General features: G+C 36.2%; 1 protein-coding gene across 1 annotated transcript in view; it reads right to left on the reverse strand.

The window, feature by feature from the left end:
• Nucleotides 1-3,903: 3,903 nt before the first annotated feature.
• LOC129942400 (homeobox protein Hox-B3a) overlaps nucleotides 3,904-19,090 on the reverse strand; it is a 62,640-nt gene continuing 47,453 nt past the window's right edge. The window contains exons 2-3 of the mRNA XM_056051312.1: nucleotides 12,345-12,911; nucleotides 3,904-5,034 (exon numbers count right to left, since the gene is read on the reverse strand). Of these exons, the coding sequence (XP_055907287.1) occupies nucleotides 4,593-5,034; nucleotides 12,345-12,911 (1,009 nt within the window). The 3' untranslated portion in view covers nucleotides 3,904-4,592. The remainder of the gene's footprint in view (nucleotides 5,035-12,344; nucleotides 12,912-19,090) is intronic.

Here is a 19,090-nt window from a genome sequence, read left to right on the forward strand (position 1 = left end):
CGGCGAACTGCCTAGCAAAGAGATTTGCTTTCTCTAAGGAGCTAACAAATGGAGTGTCATTCACAACGAGCGTAGGAACCGAGGAAGAGGAAGAATTCCTCATATTTTTTACAAATGACCAAAAATTTTTACTGCCTTTGGGACATTGCAGTATTTTTTGCCGTAGTTTTTGGTCATGTAAAAATTCGGTCCGTTGAATATAGGCGTTGCAGGCCTTCCTGGCTTGCTTGAACTTATTCCGGTTTTCCTCAGTTGGATTGGCTTTAAAACAACGGAAACTTACCTTCTTAACCCTAATAACCTCTTTACAGCTCGCATCGAACCATGCGTTTTCCTTAGGTCTGATGCTTTTAACCCTATTCGGGATAAAAGTTCTCATTCCCAGGAGAATCAAACTTGTGATCATATCAGTGCTGGCGTCAACGTCACTATCGAGGAAGCATAGTGACCAGTTAAAGATCCTGAAGTAATTATTGAGACCGTCCCAGTTGTCTTTCTCGTATTGCCAAACGGTTCTCTTAGGAGCTCTTTCTTTAACTGGAGAGTTTTTACACGCGAAATTTGCTGATATGACACAATGGTCAGATGTGCCTAGAGGAGATAGAACACTAATAGTGTACTTACCAGGGTCAGAGGTAAGAAACAAGTCAAGAGTGTTTTCTGCTCGACCTACCACGTCCGATATTCGAGTGGGCTCGTTGACCAGCTGAGTTACGTGGTTTAACTCAGCGAAGATCTCAGCACGCACTCCTTCTGGTGTTGACTGGCCCCAATGTTGAAGCCATGAAAAATTGTGTACATTGAAATAGCCCGTAACAACGATTTCAGTGCGAGGATAGGACGAAACAATTCTTTGGATGGAATCAGACAAAGCATCAAATTCACGAGAAGTTGATACTCTGTCTAGAGTATAGGCTGAACTGTCAACTAAAAATTGGGTTTCTTTTTTTACCACAGAATGTTCTGATAACAAGAATTTAACTGGTGAAAATAAACAAAATTGAAATTTGACTTTTGAATCATATAGAAATATAAACTGGCAAAATAACAAGTAAATTGACAATTATCAATTTGTGACAACTTTGTAAATGAAACCATTGACATACTATACATGGACTGCTAGTAGCCAACTTCACGATGGTTTCACTTTTAACGGACAAAACACTAGCGCAAAGAGGGCTTTGCGGAAAAATTGTGTAACATACTCACAACCACTGCTGTCGTTCTTGCTACTATAGTGGTATTTTACTATTTTCAGAATCAAGTGCTACTCTACCAACGGACGAAAACTACTCCCCGAAAATTTGTATTTGGTTTCCAATAAAAAACAAAATTTAAAATAGCAAATTTTCAGATGTAAGCCTTATAAAAGATAAAAAAGAAATTCACTCATGGTAAAAACGGGTAATGCCCTACTAACTGCTAAGAAATTTCTTAAAAACAATTGCACCGAAAAATGGGAGCCATCGAAAATTTTAATCGAGAATAACAAAACATTGTATAAGACGCCAGTCATAGCTATCATTGGTTTTCTTCATTGAAAACAAATATTGGAATTTTTTTGACAGGTCGTTTATAGCTAGTCTTAAACATTTCTGTCATTGAAAAAATTTCCCGATTGAAATCCACCGAACAAATTTTACTGACAGAAATCTATCATTGGAATTGTGTGAAATTGGAACACAAATCAGTGGAACGATTCGTTTCACCTTTGAACATAAAGTATCAGCTGTTCAGGAAAATGAACTTCCATCCGTTGTTGAGAAAAATAAATACGCAATTACACTTTTTTCTCAAAAAAACAAATTCTTTGTGTGATTTCCGATGGATGATTATATAATTTTTATTTCTAATTTAAGGGAAACACCGTCTGGATCAATTTCAATGGAAGCTATAATTGGTCCCTTAATGTTTGTAACTGAAAATATGAAACATTGAATTTACAATAATGACTTTAATTTATTCTTGAATATTCAAACGTGTATTTTGATGTAAAATATAATTTCAATTGTCAATTTCTTATTTAATAAAAAAAGTTATGAATTTAAATTATTTATTTCAACTTTATTATTTCAAAATGTTGGCCTTTAAGCAGTGAAAGCAAAAATTTGGTACGACATTATATCCTTCTATTTGTCTGTTTTCGGAACATTAACCTTCGCAATAGGCCAATTAACTTCGAATTTGGACATTATTATTTTCAGTTTTTAATTTTGTTCATGGGCCAAGCATGTGATTGTTGTTTTTTTGTTTTACTCCTCAATTTAAGAAAATGCTCCCCAAAATAATAGAAAAATACTACTCTTGAAATTTTTAAAACGACAGCACTGCTCACAGCAAAAAAAAAACATGGCATCGTTTGTCTTCAACAAATTATACTAGATGTCAATACTTTCTATGTCAGAAAAAGCTTATCTCAAATAAATACAAACAGATGTCGCTAAATATTTCATAACTTTTTTTGCCACTGTGCCTGAAAGGGCTAGTGTATCTAATTTGAAGTGGAACCATTTTTATTCAAATTTTGTATGGAAAATGCGCACCACTAGCAGTCTATGTATAGTATGTCAATGTATAGTATGTGGCGTTTAACGTTTTGTATACAAAAGTTAAGTCAAAAAACTGCACTAGCTAATGTCGCCGTAGCCACTAGGTGTCGCCGCCGTATAATCTGGCGATGACAGTACAATAGACTTTATATGCAAATGTGACAGCTAACTGTTCAGGTATGTGTTTCGAAAATAATTTTGAGCGCTCAGGCCACACTTTGTTCAGAGAATGTTAAGAGCATGATCAATATGCTCGGACTCTGTTAAGAACTCTTTGAAAGCAAAACAGAGTTAACTCACTAAATTTTAAGGGTTAAGTCAGAGTTAACTACAAGATTATAATAGACTGGGCCTAAGATAGACAAATTTGTGTGTTCCTGTAATTAAAGCATTTACATTAAATGCATATTTTTTACAAAAGATACAAAATTAATTCATTAAACGTCAGATTAATAACTTTTGCTTTTAAAAACACGTGTTGAATAATCACAAAAAAAGTTTTTGAATTCTTGCATAATAAATTAAATTTATAAAAATTGCGTCTTGTTAATGTAACCTTTTACATTAACCTTTTATTCAAATTATTGTGAATAGATCTAGCCACTGCTAGAATTATTGGATTGCTATAAAGATGGCTACAACTTTAACCAATTTGATTGAAAAAGACTCGCTTTTTTGTCGATTTTCCTTTTTAAAACATTTAAGAGGTTAAAGAAGTCCTCGAATAAAAGTCGAACAAATTAAAATATTCTTTGTATAGAGGTTAAAGAAGTCCTCGAATAAAAGTCGAACAAATTAAAATATTCTTTGTATACAATTTTAATGAAGAAAAAAATGTACTTTAAATTTAAATATTGTCTTAAATTTGTGTCTTCTCATTATTTTCTAATTAAAAGATTTGGCAACCATACAGCTCGTCAAGAATCATTGCCTATTAAAATATGCAGCTCTCAACTATTCCTATTCGCAAGTTATGTCAGGAATGGAGGGGACCAACAGTTTATGGTGAATTCGAACGAATAATAATTTAAAAATCACTTTTCATGATAAGCATAACTCATTGAAGCTGGTGGTTTGATAAGACTCAGATCTCTGACACAATCACGCCACGTATACTGTCTTCATATTAGCTTACATCAAAGCTATCGAATAAAATTTATTAGTCTTAATTGCGTGACAGCAAATTGCTTTGGCTTACGCATAGCCACGCATTACAGAAGTGGAAATAGATATCGTCTTTACCAAAAGAGTGGTCTCATACAAACATTTAGATTTTACCATTTTTGCATTAAGGCTTAGTTCCTTTTTTCTCAAATAAGTTGGGAAAAAATAAAAAAAATATTCAACTATTGAAAATTATCTAAATTTTTTTAATTTTAAGGTGTTTTTTTCATTGAATGCTTCGAATGAATTATATGGAATTTAAAAAACAATAATTTGATTTAAAGCAAATTTCAATATCATAGAAAGTAACATACTAAATTTAAGTTTAGATTTCTATGGAAAACTACATTTAAACCTTTTTGTTCCACGAAATGATATGTTCGTAATATTTATCTATACACTAAAAGTAGTTCTTCTTGGAATATTTCAATGCCACAAAATTAAATTCAGTTAAAAGTTTTCGTTGAAAATCCGCTCGATTTAATAATAATAATAATATCATTGAAATTTAATTTATCACTCTTCCACAAAATACAAAAATTATAATAATACTTTTAAATTTTGTTATTTGTTCTCTTTGACTGATGATGCAAACCCATAGATTCCAAATATAATAAATTAATAATTAATAATAATAATGATTGCTTTTTTTTTTGCTTACAACCCACCACGGTGGTGGCAGCATAGTGTGTTTCTCTGCTATCACCATGGTGCTGCTATTATCCTGTTCCTGGTATTGTTATATTACTGTTGATTATGTTGAAGACATTAATCGCCCCAGGCGACCAAGTCTTCGGTTAACACACATCCCCTAAAGTAGTTAAACCAACGAACGCCAGAGCTATCATTGTCACTTTTTCTTAGGCATATCTTTATATATCAATGCATAAACGGGGGCAACACATAACTATGGTTGACAGTACTGGAATCCTCGGTCTTAATTACCGTTGACATAGCATCGGTGGGATCATCATTGGCGGTAGCACCACCACCACCGCCACCGCCGCCGCCGCCGCCGCCGGCAGCATTGGCTGGATGACATCCCGATGGGGGTCCTTGTTGTTGATGCTGCTGTTGGGAGGATGATTGCGATTGTTGCGGCTGGTGTGATGAGGGGGGAGCTGGTGCACCAACAAAATGGGTTTGTTGGTGCTGCTGCTTAAGTTCTTGATTGTGCTGTTGTTGTTGTTGGTGGTGCTGGTGTTGGGGATCCAAGTGACAACTGCCAGGATATTTAGCTGACTCATCTAAACTGCTAATTGAATGTACGTACTTTGGTTCATCGAGATACTTTCCATTCTGATGGTGTTGATGAGATATACTGAAAGTAGAAATGTAAATATAGACATTCAAATGAAGATAGTTAGAAAAAGTATAAAATAAAAATGTTCTATCAAGAGAGGGGCTGAAAATGGGCTATGATAATAATTGCAGAAGAGATTTAATTAAGGAACTAAGGACGTATTTTTTTACACATTATACGCATACCTACGAATAATTGTTTAAAGCTAATGGATAAAGGTGTATTCTGAGGAAGAATAATTAAGTCAAGTTGCTGGTCGGCTCGTCGATTATTGTCGTTTGCTTTTGAATAAAGTGGAAGGAAGAAAAAATCCATTATTCTCAAGAAGGGTATACAATGTTTTTCTTATAAGTTTAAGCATCTAAGTAATGTGTAAATGTTTGTCCACACATATATGTTCGTATGGATCAATCTGTACAACTTTAGCATTTTTTTGAAACTCTCCAAACATAAAAATATGAATTTAATAGAAAATAACACCATACAAAAATATTCCACATACGCCCTGTTGTACCTATTCGAAAATGAAAAAAGAATCGCAATGACTGAATAACGTAGGTAAGTAATAAGCTCTGCCGAAATTTACTTGTTCTAAAAACCACTGGGAACCGTAAGAATGGTTAGCAATCGGATTCTCCGCCAGTTTGCTATGTCCTAAAGATTAGATGACTGCCTAAAAAGTAGCCTACCTCGTGATGTCCACATTTATTCGCTTAGGAAAGCAGCACGGATACGAACTTGATGCTCTACAGATTGTAAATAAGTTTATAACAAAGAAAACTATACAATTTATTTGATATCACTATGTCAAACTAAAACTGTTGTTCTATGGGTCAAATGTTACCATCATTAAGCTTTTGCAACGATATGATTAAAAGTCTCACTCCAAAGTGGCACTCAAGGGGTTATTGGTATTCTTTATATGTTTATATCTAAACACAGTGTGAGCGTAAGGAAAATAGGGAAGGATGTAAGAGAAGATACCGTTGAACATTGGTCTTAAAGTTCTGAACATCAAAATTTAAAAGAAAAACAGAGTTGGCCAAAGCATTCTACATTCTCGATGTGCGGTTTAGAAAAGAATCTCTATACTTGACAGTACGTCCAAAATTAAGCTCAAGGGTAAACTGATGAGCATTTCTGGAAGTGCCGGTGTTACGGCTTGTTCACTAACTTGCTTTCGACACAACATTATTTGTAAAAATATCGTTAAAACAACGAATGACATGCAACATTGCGGCGGTGTTCGCGGTATGTAAATGTTTCGGTTATAGTTTTATCGTCTATCATTTTCAAAGCCCTTTTTCGTTTTTGGGGCACTTACCCAGGTACGGGAGTTATATTCAAGATTTGAACAAACAGACAGATCAGAGAGGGTACAAACATTCTTGAACCGTCGGAGAAATCAATCCTATCGAATAAAAGGACGAGAGCTGCTCATGAGCTCTATGAACAGAAAAGGCGAGAGGAACGCCAACTTCTCAGAAGGAAAAAGAGAGGACATGAGAAGTATGCGGTCGAAGATATTGAGATGTTTAAAAGCAGGGATGAAGTTCGAAAGTTTTATGAACAGGTGAAAAGAAATTCAAAGGCTGCAAAGACGAAAGTGCAAACATAATAGTGGAACTTCAGTCATTGCTGAGGATATGGAAGGACCACTTTTGCAGACTGTATAACGGCGACGACGAACTGAATTCCGATGTCAGGCAGGATGATCCATTCAACATTGACGACGAAAGCCAACAATATCGTCCTTCCGACTTAGACGAAGTAAAGATTGCCATATCTAAGCTGAAGTCTAATAAAGCAGCTGGAGCGGATGGCCTTAATGCCGAGCTCTTTAAAGCAGCTAGAGATAAGTTGGTTAGGAGCATGCACCAACTTATCTGTAAGATATAGTCCAAGAAGGAATGCCCGATGAATGGAACCTAAGTATTGTTTGCCCGATCCTGAAAAAAGAAGACCCTCTAAACACCAACAACTATAGAGGCATCCATCTCGCCAATAAAATCTTCTCAGCCGTACTATGTGAACGTCAATAACCTGATAGGTCCTTATCAGTGTGGTTTTAGACCAGGAAAGTCTACAGTTGATCGAACATTCACATTACGGCAGATCCTGGAAAAAACCCACAACATCGATTTCAAGGCCGCATATGACAGCATCTACAGGAACGAGCTGTATAGAGCCATGTCTAGTTTTGGCATCCCTGTCAAACTCGTCCGTTTGTGCAGGATTACCATGGAGAATTCACGCTGCTCCATAAAGGTTGGAAACTTAACAGAACCTTTCGATGTCAAAAAAGGTTTTAGACAGAGTGATGCGCTGTCATCCGATTTTTTAAACATCGTGCTTGAAAGAATAGTGCAGAGCTCACACTAACTTTGAGGTAGTCAAGAATTACCTAGACTCCGCTGTAAACGCAGAAAGCAACACCAGCACAGAGATCAAAGGCAGAATGACTCTTGCTAACAGATGTTTCTTTGGACTAAGAAAGCAATTGGGTGGTAAAGTCCTCTCGAGGGACCAAAGTGTTGCTATATAAGACCCTTATCATCCCCGTCCTGATATACGGTGCAGAAGCATGGACTATGACAAAAGGAATGAAAACACCTTGTGTTGCTTCGAGAGAAAAGTTCTTCGTGTGATCTACGGTTCCGTATGCATCAAAGGGGAGTGGAGAATAAGATGGAACGACGAGCTGTACAGCGACGTAGACTTAGCCAGAAGAGTAAAACTCCAACGACTAAGATGGCAACCCGAACCTCCCTTGTCACGACTGGATGATCGCGAAACTGGAGGAGCCAAAGGGTCTTTATAGAAGTGCGATTATCGTAATCAATAAAGACTCTGTGGCTTCTCTGGCGCGAGATAAGGGCGTGATAAGATACGGCTTTGAGTCAGTCACGCTCCGCGTATATAAAAAAGATGAGGCAGACGCTTCATGCGAGCCTCCACAACCTCCTTCGAAGGCTGGATATTAAATATCTTCTTCGCTTTATAAAAAGCTCAAAATGGTTCTACTAGTTAGAAGTAATTCTCTAGATTCATGTGGTATCACAATGGGCCTTTCTCTTGGTCTAAGTGTGTGGATTCTAAATCCGCAGCCACGTTAACCTAACCTAACCTAAGATGGCTGGGTCACGTAGAGCACATGGCGGAGATTTCCGGCCCGGAAATCTTCGAATCCACACCCACAGTACAGCGCATTAGAGGAAGACCGCGGATCAGGTGGCGCGCACAAGTGTAAGGTGACCTCACCTAACTTGGAGCGCTAAACTGGAGACATCTAGCTAGGGACCAAGCTAGATGGAGAAGTTTGTTGGGTGAGGCCCTAGTTCACACAGGACTGTAGAGTCACCTTAAGTAAGTAGGTTATATCGAATATTTTATCATTACATAAGAGGTGATCCGTATTACACATACCGAGGTCTGAAAGTTGATTAGTTTCCTATATGTAAGTGCCACTCTTTCATAGTGGCATCTAAGGTGGGTTACGCTTAAACGACAAGAGACAGCATTCAGTGTTTGATGGCTGAAACACATACTCGCTTCAGCTTCGGCTTCATCTGCGTTACGTTAGACCTGCTTCGAGGTTGCTTTGAATGACATTTCTATTACTTCATCCCTCCAAAGAGCAAATGTTTTGTTTGTTGACAGTTTTTTACAGCTGATGAGCTGTCAGACAAAGCAAATGTTCAGATATTTGAACTAGAGCTTCCGTTTGGAGTCACATTACGTTAAATTACGTTCTTTTTCTTACGATTGTCAAACGAAACGTAAGGTCGAAGCTCCATTGTGATAGCATGCATTGAATTCCTATGACTGAACTCGTAAACGTCAGGCGAAGCCGAAGCTGAAGCGTGTTTGTGTTTCAGCCATGAAGCATTTAATTCTACACGGTTAATAATTCCCCATTGAATAATGCTGTTGAGATCAGAATTAAATGAGATTAACATAAGCAGCCGTTAAAGTTCCACATCCGAAAGACAAGGATATGAATCCAGAAACAAATATAAAAAACTGAGTAAATTGTCGTCAGCGAAACAGTTGTTAAGTGTTATCTTTTAGATGTCAAAGAGGATTTGTTAAGGTTTTAAAAAATACGCTTTTAATTGAAGATAGATGGATTCTTTTACTAGATTCTGGTGCACCAAACAAAGCCAAGACTACATAAAAGTGCCTTAGTGATCATATCCTAGGCCTCAGAGAATTTTAAGATTGGTTATCGGGCAGTTAATATTTCAATCTTTAACATTTTTTCAACCCAACTAGAGAGCGTGCCTTAAGGGCTTCTTTCAGAAGTGTTTCAACAGAGTTAACAGTAGCAGTATTAAAAATATCAAAATATCGAACACAGTCGAATTGAAATTTAAAGTTTGTCCTTATACAAAAAGAAGGGTAAAATAGGGTAAGAAATATGTATAAGTCTGTGCCAAAGACAGTGCTTGAAGAACTGTTTTGAGATAAACTACCTTTTTTTCATCCTTAAAAACAACAAAATTTAACAAAAATTTAAAAACAAGTCGTTTAATCTTATACACTGGTAATGATTCTAGAAGCTTTGGGTCAAATATAAACATTCTAGCTGTCAATGGTATTAGCTATTAATATGGATACAAGGGCTATTTATTTCGAAATAAATTTTACAGCAGATCCTTTGCGCAACCATTCACTTATATTAATAAGTTAGACTCACAATTTTCAATGTAAGAGCTAGTAATTACTTTAAAAAAGAATGAAATACCGATCGAGTTCTACAAAAATGCCAGCTCACGATTTCTAGAACATATTTTACTTTTACGAACTAAGGTGTTTTTTGATGAGGCCATTCCAAAAAGCTTCTTATCTTCATACATTTCTGCGATCTTAAGTTCTCTGCGGAAAATTATCACACAATTACCAGAGGAATAATAAAACGCTTATTTTCAATCTTATCGGTTTTTCTACAAAGTTCATAAGAATATACGAAGAACTTCTATCAAATACAAGTTCATCATAGTTAATATTTGGAGATTTGTCAAATCAAATTAAATCTGAAACGGAAGTTAAGCAGGGTTGCATCTTAAGTCAATTAAATTTTATGTCAATGATTTTGAAGATCCAATTTGAGGTGGTTTATTGTTTGGAGATGGTCTTATCAAGGTGCTTTGATATGAAGATAACTTTGTAATCTTGTAATAAACTAAAATAATATGGGACCTCAAAATAATTCGATGTCAAAGATCGTGCTTTTTAGGTATAAAAAAACGTAGTAACAGGATTAATCAAAACTGACACCTTGACGCTTTAAACAAATAAATTGTGACTTATTTCGAATAATTATAGGATTAACTACAACACAAGACTTTAATCATGATTTTCATTTTAAAGACAAAGTAAAGGTAGCAAAATAAGCTATATTTGTAGGTGGTAAAACTTCTCTAAAAGCAACTCTAAAGACGCATATCGTCGACTAAATTTAATGTATTTAAGGCAACTATCAAAAGTTCTTTCTTATATGCTTATGAAATGTATAGATACAAGGAATTTGAACTGATCGAATTATAGTCCAAGGGTAATGCTTCAAACGGACACTTAATTCAAAAAATCTCCGTACAGCAGCCTAATTTTAGTGTGTTTTTACAGACTTCCCACTAATAATTGGAATCTGGCCTCTTTGCTGTTTGCTTGAAAAAACCTTAAGGCTTATGCAGAATATTACCGTGTTTTGTTGGGAAATCTATCAAGAGTATAGTAGGATCTTACACGAATAACAAAAACAATATCCACAGTATGGATACTACTGATAAAAGTTAAAGTAGAATCGTACTACGGATGGCTTTTTGACATTTATACGAGTCTCGAATGGATCTTATGTAATTTCGTTCTCAAATGTTGGTACGATTGATATTGCATTTGTATCTCGATGGCTGTGTTCGTTGAGTAGTTGTTCATTTGGAATCATAAGTTTTCCATTGGGGAACAAATCAATCTGTTACTATTGATATTATTTAGTTTTATCAATGAAAATGAACTAACCGGGCTTATTTTGCAAGAGAAAACAATACAAAAGATAATTAAGTTTTTCTATGTTTCCACCAAAAGTTTATCTCAGTTTAGATTAAATAAATCTTTTTGGTGTTTGAGAAAGTTTGAGAAAGCACTTTTTCATGACAAGAATTACTCTTGAAGGATTTGTCAATTCCTCGCAAGAGGCAGTACCCGCGAAAATTATTTTTTTTTTAAATTAAGGTGGCACAGGCAGGGATTGAACCCAAGACCCCTTGCATGACAGTCCAACGCACTAACCATCATGCTACGGGTACTAGCTTCCACCACACAAGAAGATTTAAAAATGATTAAGTTTGACAGCACTTTCTAAAATGCAAATGGTGTTTTGATGTTTCATATGCAGTGCTAGTGAGAAAGTTTGATTTGTGTTAAACAATAAAGAACTTAAAAGTTCAGCGAGCTTCAAGCTCGTTTCAATACCACAAGTTAATGTAGTAGTCTACGAACAAACCCCTTCTTGAAGTTTTTATTTTATGTCACATTGTATTGTTTAAACTCTGAAATCAACTATCACTTTACACCGACGTATTTTCTTGATTTTGATAGTTAACTATTAAAATCAGCTTATCCGGTTTCACACCTGTTCTGAATTTCGCAAAGATCTAACAATTTTCAGAAAGATATTATCTTGACAGCTTTAAGCCTTCTTTTTAAGATTGATATGATTTGGTATTAGAACATAACTTGACGTTGTCGCTAAGTACTGATGATCTAGAAGCACTGTGAAACGAATTGTCTGACCTTATTTCTTTTTTAGATAAAACTGTTAAGAACTGTTACAAGAAAATCTTACTCAAATTTGACAACTTTTTTCGGAAGGAGTTTACTGGTCAATGAGATAAGGCTAATTTTTAAATGCTTGAGCTTAACTATAGACACAACAAGTATGATTTGAAGCCGAAGTGTTCACTATGTACCCTTATAATCAAACTAAAAATATTTCTACACTTCTTAATGTTACTGTCGATAAATGTCGCAATGTTCAAATCAGTCCGATAAAGAGTTAAACAATGACTTTAGATCCTTATTCTTTTTATCTGCATTCATTCTCGTAAAGAGAAATATCAGAAATGTGGTTTTTTAATGAACCATTTCACAGAATTTTTGAATTTTAATCAAGCCCTCACAATACAAAATTGGAATGCAAAAAGCTGTCCCATTGCAACGACTATAATTATTCCTCTCAAACTTGAAAAGCGTTAAAACTCAAATTGACATAAGCTATTAACATAACATTATTCTACAGTATAAAGGTACACAATTCTCGCACTTACCTTTCACTCAAGTGCCCATTATCGTCCAGATTGCCATAGCTTTCCACAACCTTATGGTGTACAACCACACCACCGCCATCATCACCGCCCATCTCTATACGCGGCGGACTACCATATTCGAAATGTTGCCGCGAAACTGGGAACAATTGACTCTCATGTACATAAGTTCCATATTGTGTAGTGCTAAATGTTCCATAAGGACTTGCGGCTGGTGATAGCAAATTAAAATGCGGACCCAATTCGTATGGTGGCTGATAACTAGTCCAACTATCAACACTGCCAGGAGGTGTTACAGTTGTCGTTTGTGGGAATGTTGCAAATGGCGGACCCAATGTCGTTGTACCACCCATAGATCCTGTCGATGGACTACTTGTATTAATGTAGCCTGTCTTTCGTGGTGGTTCACGCTTTCGCCATTTTGCACGACGATTCTGAAACCAGACTTGCACTCGAGATTCACTTAAATTCAATTTCAATGCTAATTCCTCTCTCGCAAATACATCCGGGTATGGAGCACGTTCAAATGCACGCTCCAGCTCTTCAAGCTGATAAGCAGTAAAGGTGGTTCTGTTCAAAATGAAATAAAAAAAAAGAAAATGTCACCAATTAAATTGAAATGTCCTCACCAAATTGACAGATATATCAGTAATTGATTAAACCAATAAGAAAGAAATGAAATAAAAATTTAAGCGAAAAACCAATAAATAAATAAAACAAAAATTCTCATAGGTTGTAAAAATTTAAATTTTGTACTTTTTCTTTTTAATTTTCTGGTATGGGTAGCAAGGCCGGATTTATTTATTTTCAAACCTATTGCAAATAGTTTAAATGTTTCTTCAGGAGAGCTACATACACTTCGTGTCACATGAATAGGGACGATCTAAATTTACCTATAAGCGTGTTTTAAATCAGATAAAAAGATACTCTAATTATTTAGAAGCTTAATTTGATAGAATCAAGAAGTATGGGTAGAGGAGGAAATGCGCCAAATTCAAGCTTCCAGGAATCTTGGCAAAACCATCTGTTTTATAGATAGCAAAATTAGAAGAAGTTCAAATGTTGTATTCAACTACTTCAAGGACCCAGAGAAGTATAGAAAAAACCACGAAGAAAGAGTCAAGAAAGTCACATAATTTCAGGAAAGGCGGGCGATATTGCGAGCTGCTTAAAATTCAAGGCTTAGTAAAATCAAGGCTGGGGTAAATCAAGGCTGGGGTAAATGCCAGTAGAGCGACTTTCTGATTTATTTGATAGACCACGTGGGACTTTCCAACAAGAAAATTAACCAATACGTACCGCAAGGACAAACGCCTGGATTAAGGGGTAAAATGTGAACCTATTACCATAGCCCCTATATTCTCCTGACCTGAACATGTTGGAAAACGTATGGGGATGGCTTTCAAGAAAAGTCTACAAAGAAGGACGGGGATACCAAAAAATCGAAGAGATTATTAAAACAGTCCTGAACCCAAATTTCACTCAATTATCTGATAGCATTCTATGAATCTATACACCACAGGTTACTTGAAGTAATTCAGGAATAAGAAGGCAGCCTACGAGTACCTAACCAACAATTATTTCAATCCATTCAATAAAACCGGTATTTACTTAAACAATTTTGGTAACAAAAAAACATTTAGTTTTTATGAGCTTCTTTGGAAAAACCGCCATAAACCTTGTATTTACAAACTTAATCCAAAAAAATAGTTTGCAATAACGGGTTATCCATTTTGCAATTTCAAAAGTATAGGGCTGGATCTCAAGTTGTTAACTATCGCACATTACATGCAAATTGTTAAAACCTACGGCAAAATGGGATTCTGCCACAGCTGGCCATTCACAACGTCGTAGATACGTCAAATGGATGCTTGAAAAACTGGCGGTGGACGGCGATTTTTGAAACAAAGTTTTCTTAAGTGACGAAGCACATTTCTCACTTGTGTGTTAATAAACAAAATTGTCGTATTTGGGATTCTGAGAATCCTCAAGTAAATGAAGAGAAGTTATTACGTCATCAAAAAGTCACGATCTTTGGCCCAGAGGTGTGATTGGACCTTAGGTTAGGTTAGGTTGAGGGGCTGACAGTTGATGTCTTTACCGTCACACTTAGATCAATACAGATCCATTGTGATACCCGTGAGTGAGCTTATAAGAAAAACCTATGTGGTCAGTTAGTCAAGCCATTTAGAGGCTTTGACGAAGTTTAGAATGTTAGTACCTGGCGTACTAGCGAGTTCTTCTAAATCCACGAAGAAATAGTTGCCAAGCAGTTTCTTTCTTTAATGGGAGGGTGCGGGGCAGAGATACAGAAAGTGCGGAGTGTCTGAACCGATTCTCATCTTTTTCATATGATAACCTAACAGATTGTGTCCGGTGATTATGCTTACAAGAGATCGAAGTGATCCCTTGTGTAGCTGCATAATTCTTTCCGTTCTTTGTTTGTTAAAACAGGGCAAGATTCTTATAGTGCCGCAGGTGTCAAGAAGGTTCCACCTTTCATAGGCCTTGATAGTTATTCTTTTTGATATTTCCTGTTTTAAATAACAGGTAGGAGTGCTAACTAGCTCAGCTTGCTTACGTCAAGCATTGACCCTAATCTTGCTAATTCATCGGCTTTCTCGTTCCTTAGTACATCGCTGGGGCCTGGGAACCAGCGGATTCTAATGTTTTGCTGTGGGCCAAGAACCTAAAGCTTTGATTTTACCTCACTTGCAGTAAGAGCTCAATGTAAAAGGTGATATCAGCTCGTTTTATCGCCATCATTGATACCTTTTTAGCAACTGTTGTCACTGCCAGGACCTCCGCTTGGAAGACGCCACTATAGTTTGGAAGCCTAAGCGAGGCGGTTAACTTGAGAGATTCAGAATAGTAGCCTGCCCCTACACCAGTGTCCATTTTAGAGCCATCAGTATAGATAGCTATTGACGACTCACTGGAGTATGTTATATTCTCTATCCATTCCTCTCTGCTTGGGATGGCAGCCTGGAATGGTTTATGAAAATCAAGTTCGGGTATTTTATAGTCTGTTGTAGTACTATGACCCATAACTTTATGAAGGATCTGGTCTTGTCCTATGGAACTGTTTATCCAGACTTAAGCTTGATTAAATCTCAGGGCGCTTTTGGCCGCAGATTCTTGAACAAGAAGGTCTAGAGGAATTAGATTGAGTATAACTTCCAGTCCCGCAGTTGGAGTGGATCTCATTGCTCCCGTTATGCCAGTGCACGCAAGTCTTTGAACTTTTGTCAAAGTTTTCAGGTTCGTGCTCTTTTCTAAAGCTTTCCACCATACCAAATTACCATAGGTTAGTATTGGTCTAATTATTGCCGAATACATCCATCTGATAATTTTAGGTTTTGGTCCCCAGGTTTTCCCGAAAATTCTATTGCAGGAGTGAATTGATTGATTCTATCTTCGGTGTTGGTATTATGATTGGACCTTACTTCTTCTTCAAAAAAAAATAAATAAGGAACACTGTCACCTTTAATTCGGAGCGTTATGATAAACGACTTTTTTTTGCCTGCTATTAAAGAATACGACATGGAGAATATGTGGTTTCAACAAGACGGTGCCACACAACTCGTGCAAATATGGCTTTATTGCAAGAGATATTTGACAGCTACAGCTTACGTATACTTTTGAAACCGCAAAATGGATAACCCTCTATGATTAATAATTAAATAAATTAGCTGGCGCAACAGGCCGTTGAGAACTAAGGCCTAGTGACTTAAAACTCTAAGCCATTCCTGTGTGGGAATTATATTATCAAGGAAGAAGGGGACCTACAGTTTTAAGCCCAATCCAAAAGGCTAATTTGAAAAAGCACTTTACATGACAAGACTTACTCTTGGAGGATTTGTCAATTCCTTGCAAGACCCGTGAAAAAAAACTCAGTTAACATAGGCAGGGATTGAACCCAAGATCTCTGGCTTAGATAAACAATTATCAAGAAATGCTACCAGAATTGGTAAAAATTGGTTTTCGACTAAAAATCTCGTCAACGAAAATAATGTGTGATCATATGGATGAAACAATATTTAATGTAATTCATAATCCAAGTCTAACACAAATCTTAACTCTGGGGCCCTCTTAATAGTTCAGGCCCTAAGGAGCTATATTTTACCGTATGGAATCATGATAAAATTTGGGTGATGTTTCGATCACTGGTGTTTTCCAAAAAAAGTGAAAATTCTCCCTTTGCTTAAATGTCCTTCTTGGGTATGTACACAGGCTTATATGCACACGCACGTTACACCGAGTGACGACGATACGACGCAGACATGCTATACAAGTTTAAATTAAATTTTACATAAAAAACTCACATATTTACCAATTCGTTCTCATTCTGCAGAAGTTTCAGAAACCGTTGCGTTAAATAAAGCATACCGCACACTAGTGTACGACTATAGTATAGAATCTGCTCCAGCTACAGCTTTCATCCAAAAGGACAAAATCGAGCCAAACCCCAGCGCCTGTATAGCTTTGGATGTCATATATGTAGTACCTACATACATGCGGAACCAAGTCTCCTTTGTGTATATATTAATGGTTTTTCGGTTGCGAACATAATGTATTGGTAAGTAATTGGGTTTTAATATTTTAAAACAGTATACCGGAGGCAAGGACACATGCCAATCAATTGACATCCAGTACGAGGTCATAATTAATTAGTGATTTATGCAACCCACGAACAAGCAGACCATGACAATGTTAAAATTGGCTTTATTGCAACAACGGTGATGATGATGGTGGTTTGGTATATGAACAAGAATATGCCAGGACATGTATATGTACCAACTTACAGCACCAAAAAAATGAGGGTGTTGATGTGAAAAGGAATAAAGGCAATTAAGAGGTCATTTTCATCCTGGATTTTGGCCTTGGGTTTGTATTTTTACACACCCCAAACTTTCTGATTCGAATCAAACCCATTTCCATCAACTTACCCTTTTAATCACGAAAATACAGAAACAAAAAATTGGACCAGTAGTTAAGCACACATAGGTCTAATCCCCATGATGTCCTGTCCAAGCTCCATCCTCGATGTCCAGAACTATGTGTGGAATATAGGGAAGTTTTTAAACCAAACACGTTTGGAAACTTAAAATACAAACAAAATTATGTGAGAGGTTACACACAAACTTTAAAGGTTGCTGTATACCTATCCATAGAAACTTTTAAACCATTTGTAAATTGTTTTTGTTTTTCAATCCCTCTCTCCCTAGAGCCATGATTCGTGACTTTTTGGTTCGCTCTTATGTTAATTTAATGTTGAAATCCTTTGTACACATATATATATACAACCTAAAGGAATCTCTGAAGGGAAAATTGTGTAGTTTTCTTTTTTGGCTGTTGTTTTAGGTTTCGAGATATAAAAGAATCTATCTACTTTGCAGATAAACATCAGGATACAAAACCGCACAAATGCAAACGTATGCCATTTTGTATTTGGAATAGTTTTTGTTTTTGGTGTAAAATTTGCTATTTTTTTGGTTCTGAGAGTTGACGTGATGATGGATGAGGATATTTTTTTTGGAAGTTGGTTGGTTGGGAATTATATCAAACTAAAAATTTCATTAAATCTGATTTGGGTAAGATGGCTTTCTTATGTGTACAAGATGTTTCTTATACAAGGGTTCAAGACTATTTGTCAGGGTATAAAAGACCAAAGATTTGGCTTTTGTGAAAAACGATAGAAAATAATATTTTTGAGATTGTGGTTGTTTTTTTATTCTTTTATAATAATTTTGTTTTAATGTGGTTTCACGAAGGAAAGAAATTTGTAAAAAAAACTATAAGGCAAGTTTAGTTAAAGACGACACACACTTAAATTGAAAAAGGATATTAGTTTACAAGTTAAAATAAGGATAATAATGATTACTACCATCGTCCATTTTCTATGTTAAAATCAACTTGAACGTAGCCTAATCATTTCGAACATGTCCTATCTGTATTTATACAAATGAAACGCTGTTTGTTAGCGCGCTAAAACTCGAGAACGGCTGGACCGCAATTTGGCAAATTTTGGTCTTGAATTATTTGTGCAAGTCCAAATAAGATTTAAAAGGTGAAAAAATATGAAATGGGATGTTTTGAATTATGTTCGCTGTCAAAGTTTGAAATTATCATCACAAATAACTGCGGATGGACCGAAAAAACATTCTTCATTTCATTGCTTTTGGAGAGGATTATAGCTCTATAGCGTTGGCTTCATCTGGAATAGCTGCGACTCTGCTAGAAGGAAGCTGAACTGCAAAGTCTGCCTTGAAATTACTATTGAGCATGCAGATCATCTAAACACCAATTTGCAACATTGCCAAAAAAAACCCAATGGCAAGGTTCTTTAAGTAAGCAAATTGATTGTTTGGGATGAATTCACAATGCCACATAAGAGCTAACTGGAGGCATTTGAAAAATAAATTAAAAGGGACGAGGAATTCGGACTCAAAAAGGGAAAAAGTGAAGGGTATCTTTCAGACGGAATTGGGAAATGTTAAAGTCAAAGACTAGCATAGCAGCGCTGCAGTGACGAAGAATTCTGGAAATTTGTTCAAAGTGACCGTAATTAGCGTGTTGATGAGGGATATAGAAAAGGGAGACAGATCGATTTCGAGGGTTGGTGTTAAGATGAATATCACTCAGGAGTGCCGAGGAATCTATATTGCGTTATAACGGCTGCAAACTTATCATCCCAGGGGAGGCCACGTAACGAACCAAACGTCTTTGAACATTTTCAATTCTGAGTG

The sequence above is a fragment of the Eupeodes corollae genome, chromosome 1 (genome assembly GCF_945859685.1).
Source record: "Eupeodes corollae chromosome 1, idEupCoro1.1, whole genome shotgun sequence".
Taxonomy (NCBI): domain Eukaryota; kingdom Metazoa; phylum Arthropoda; class Insecta; order Diptera; family Syrphidae; genus Eupeodes; species Eupeodes corollae.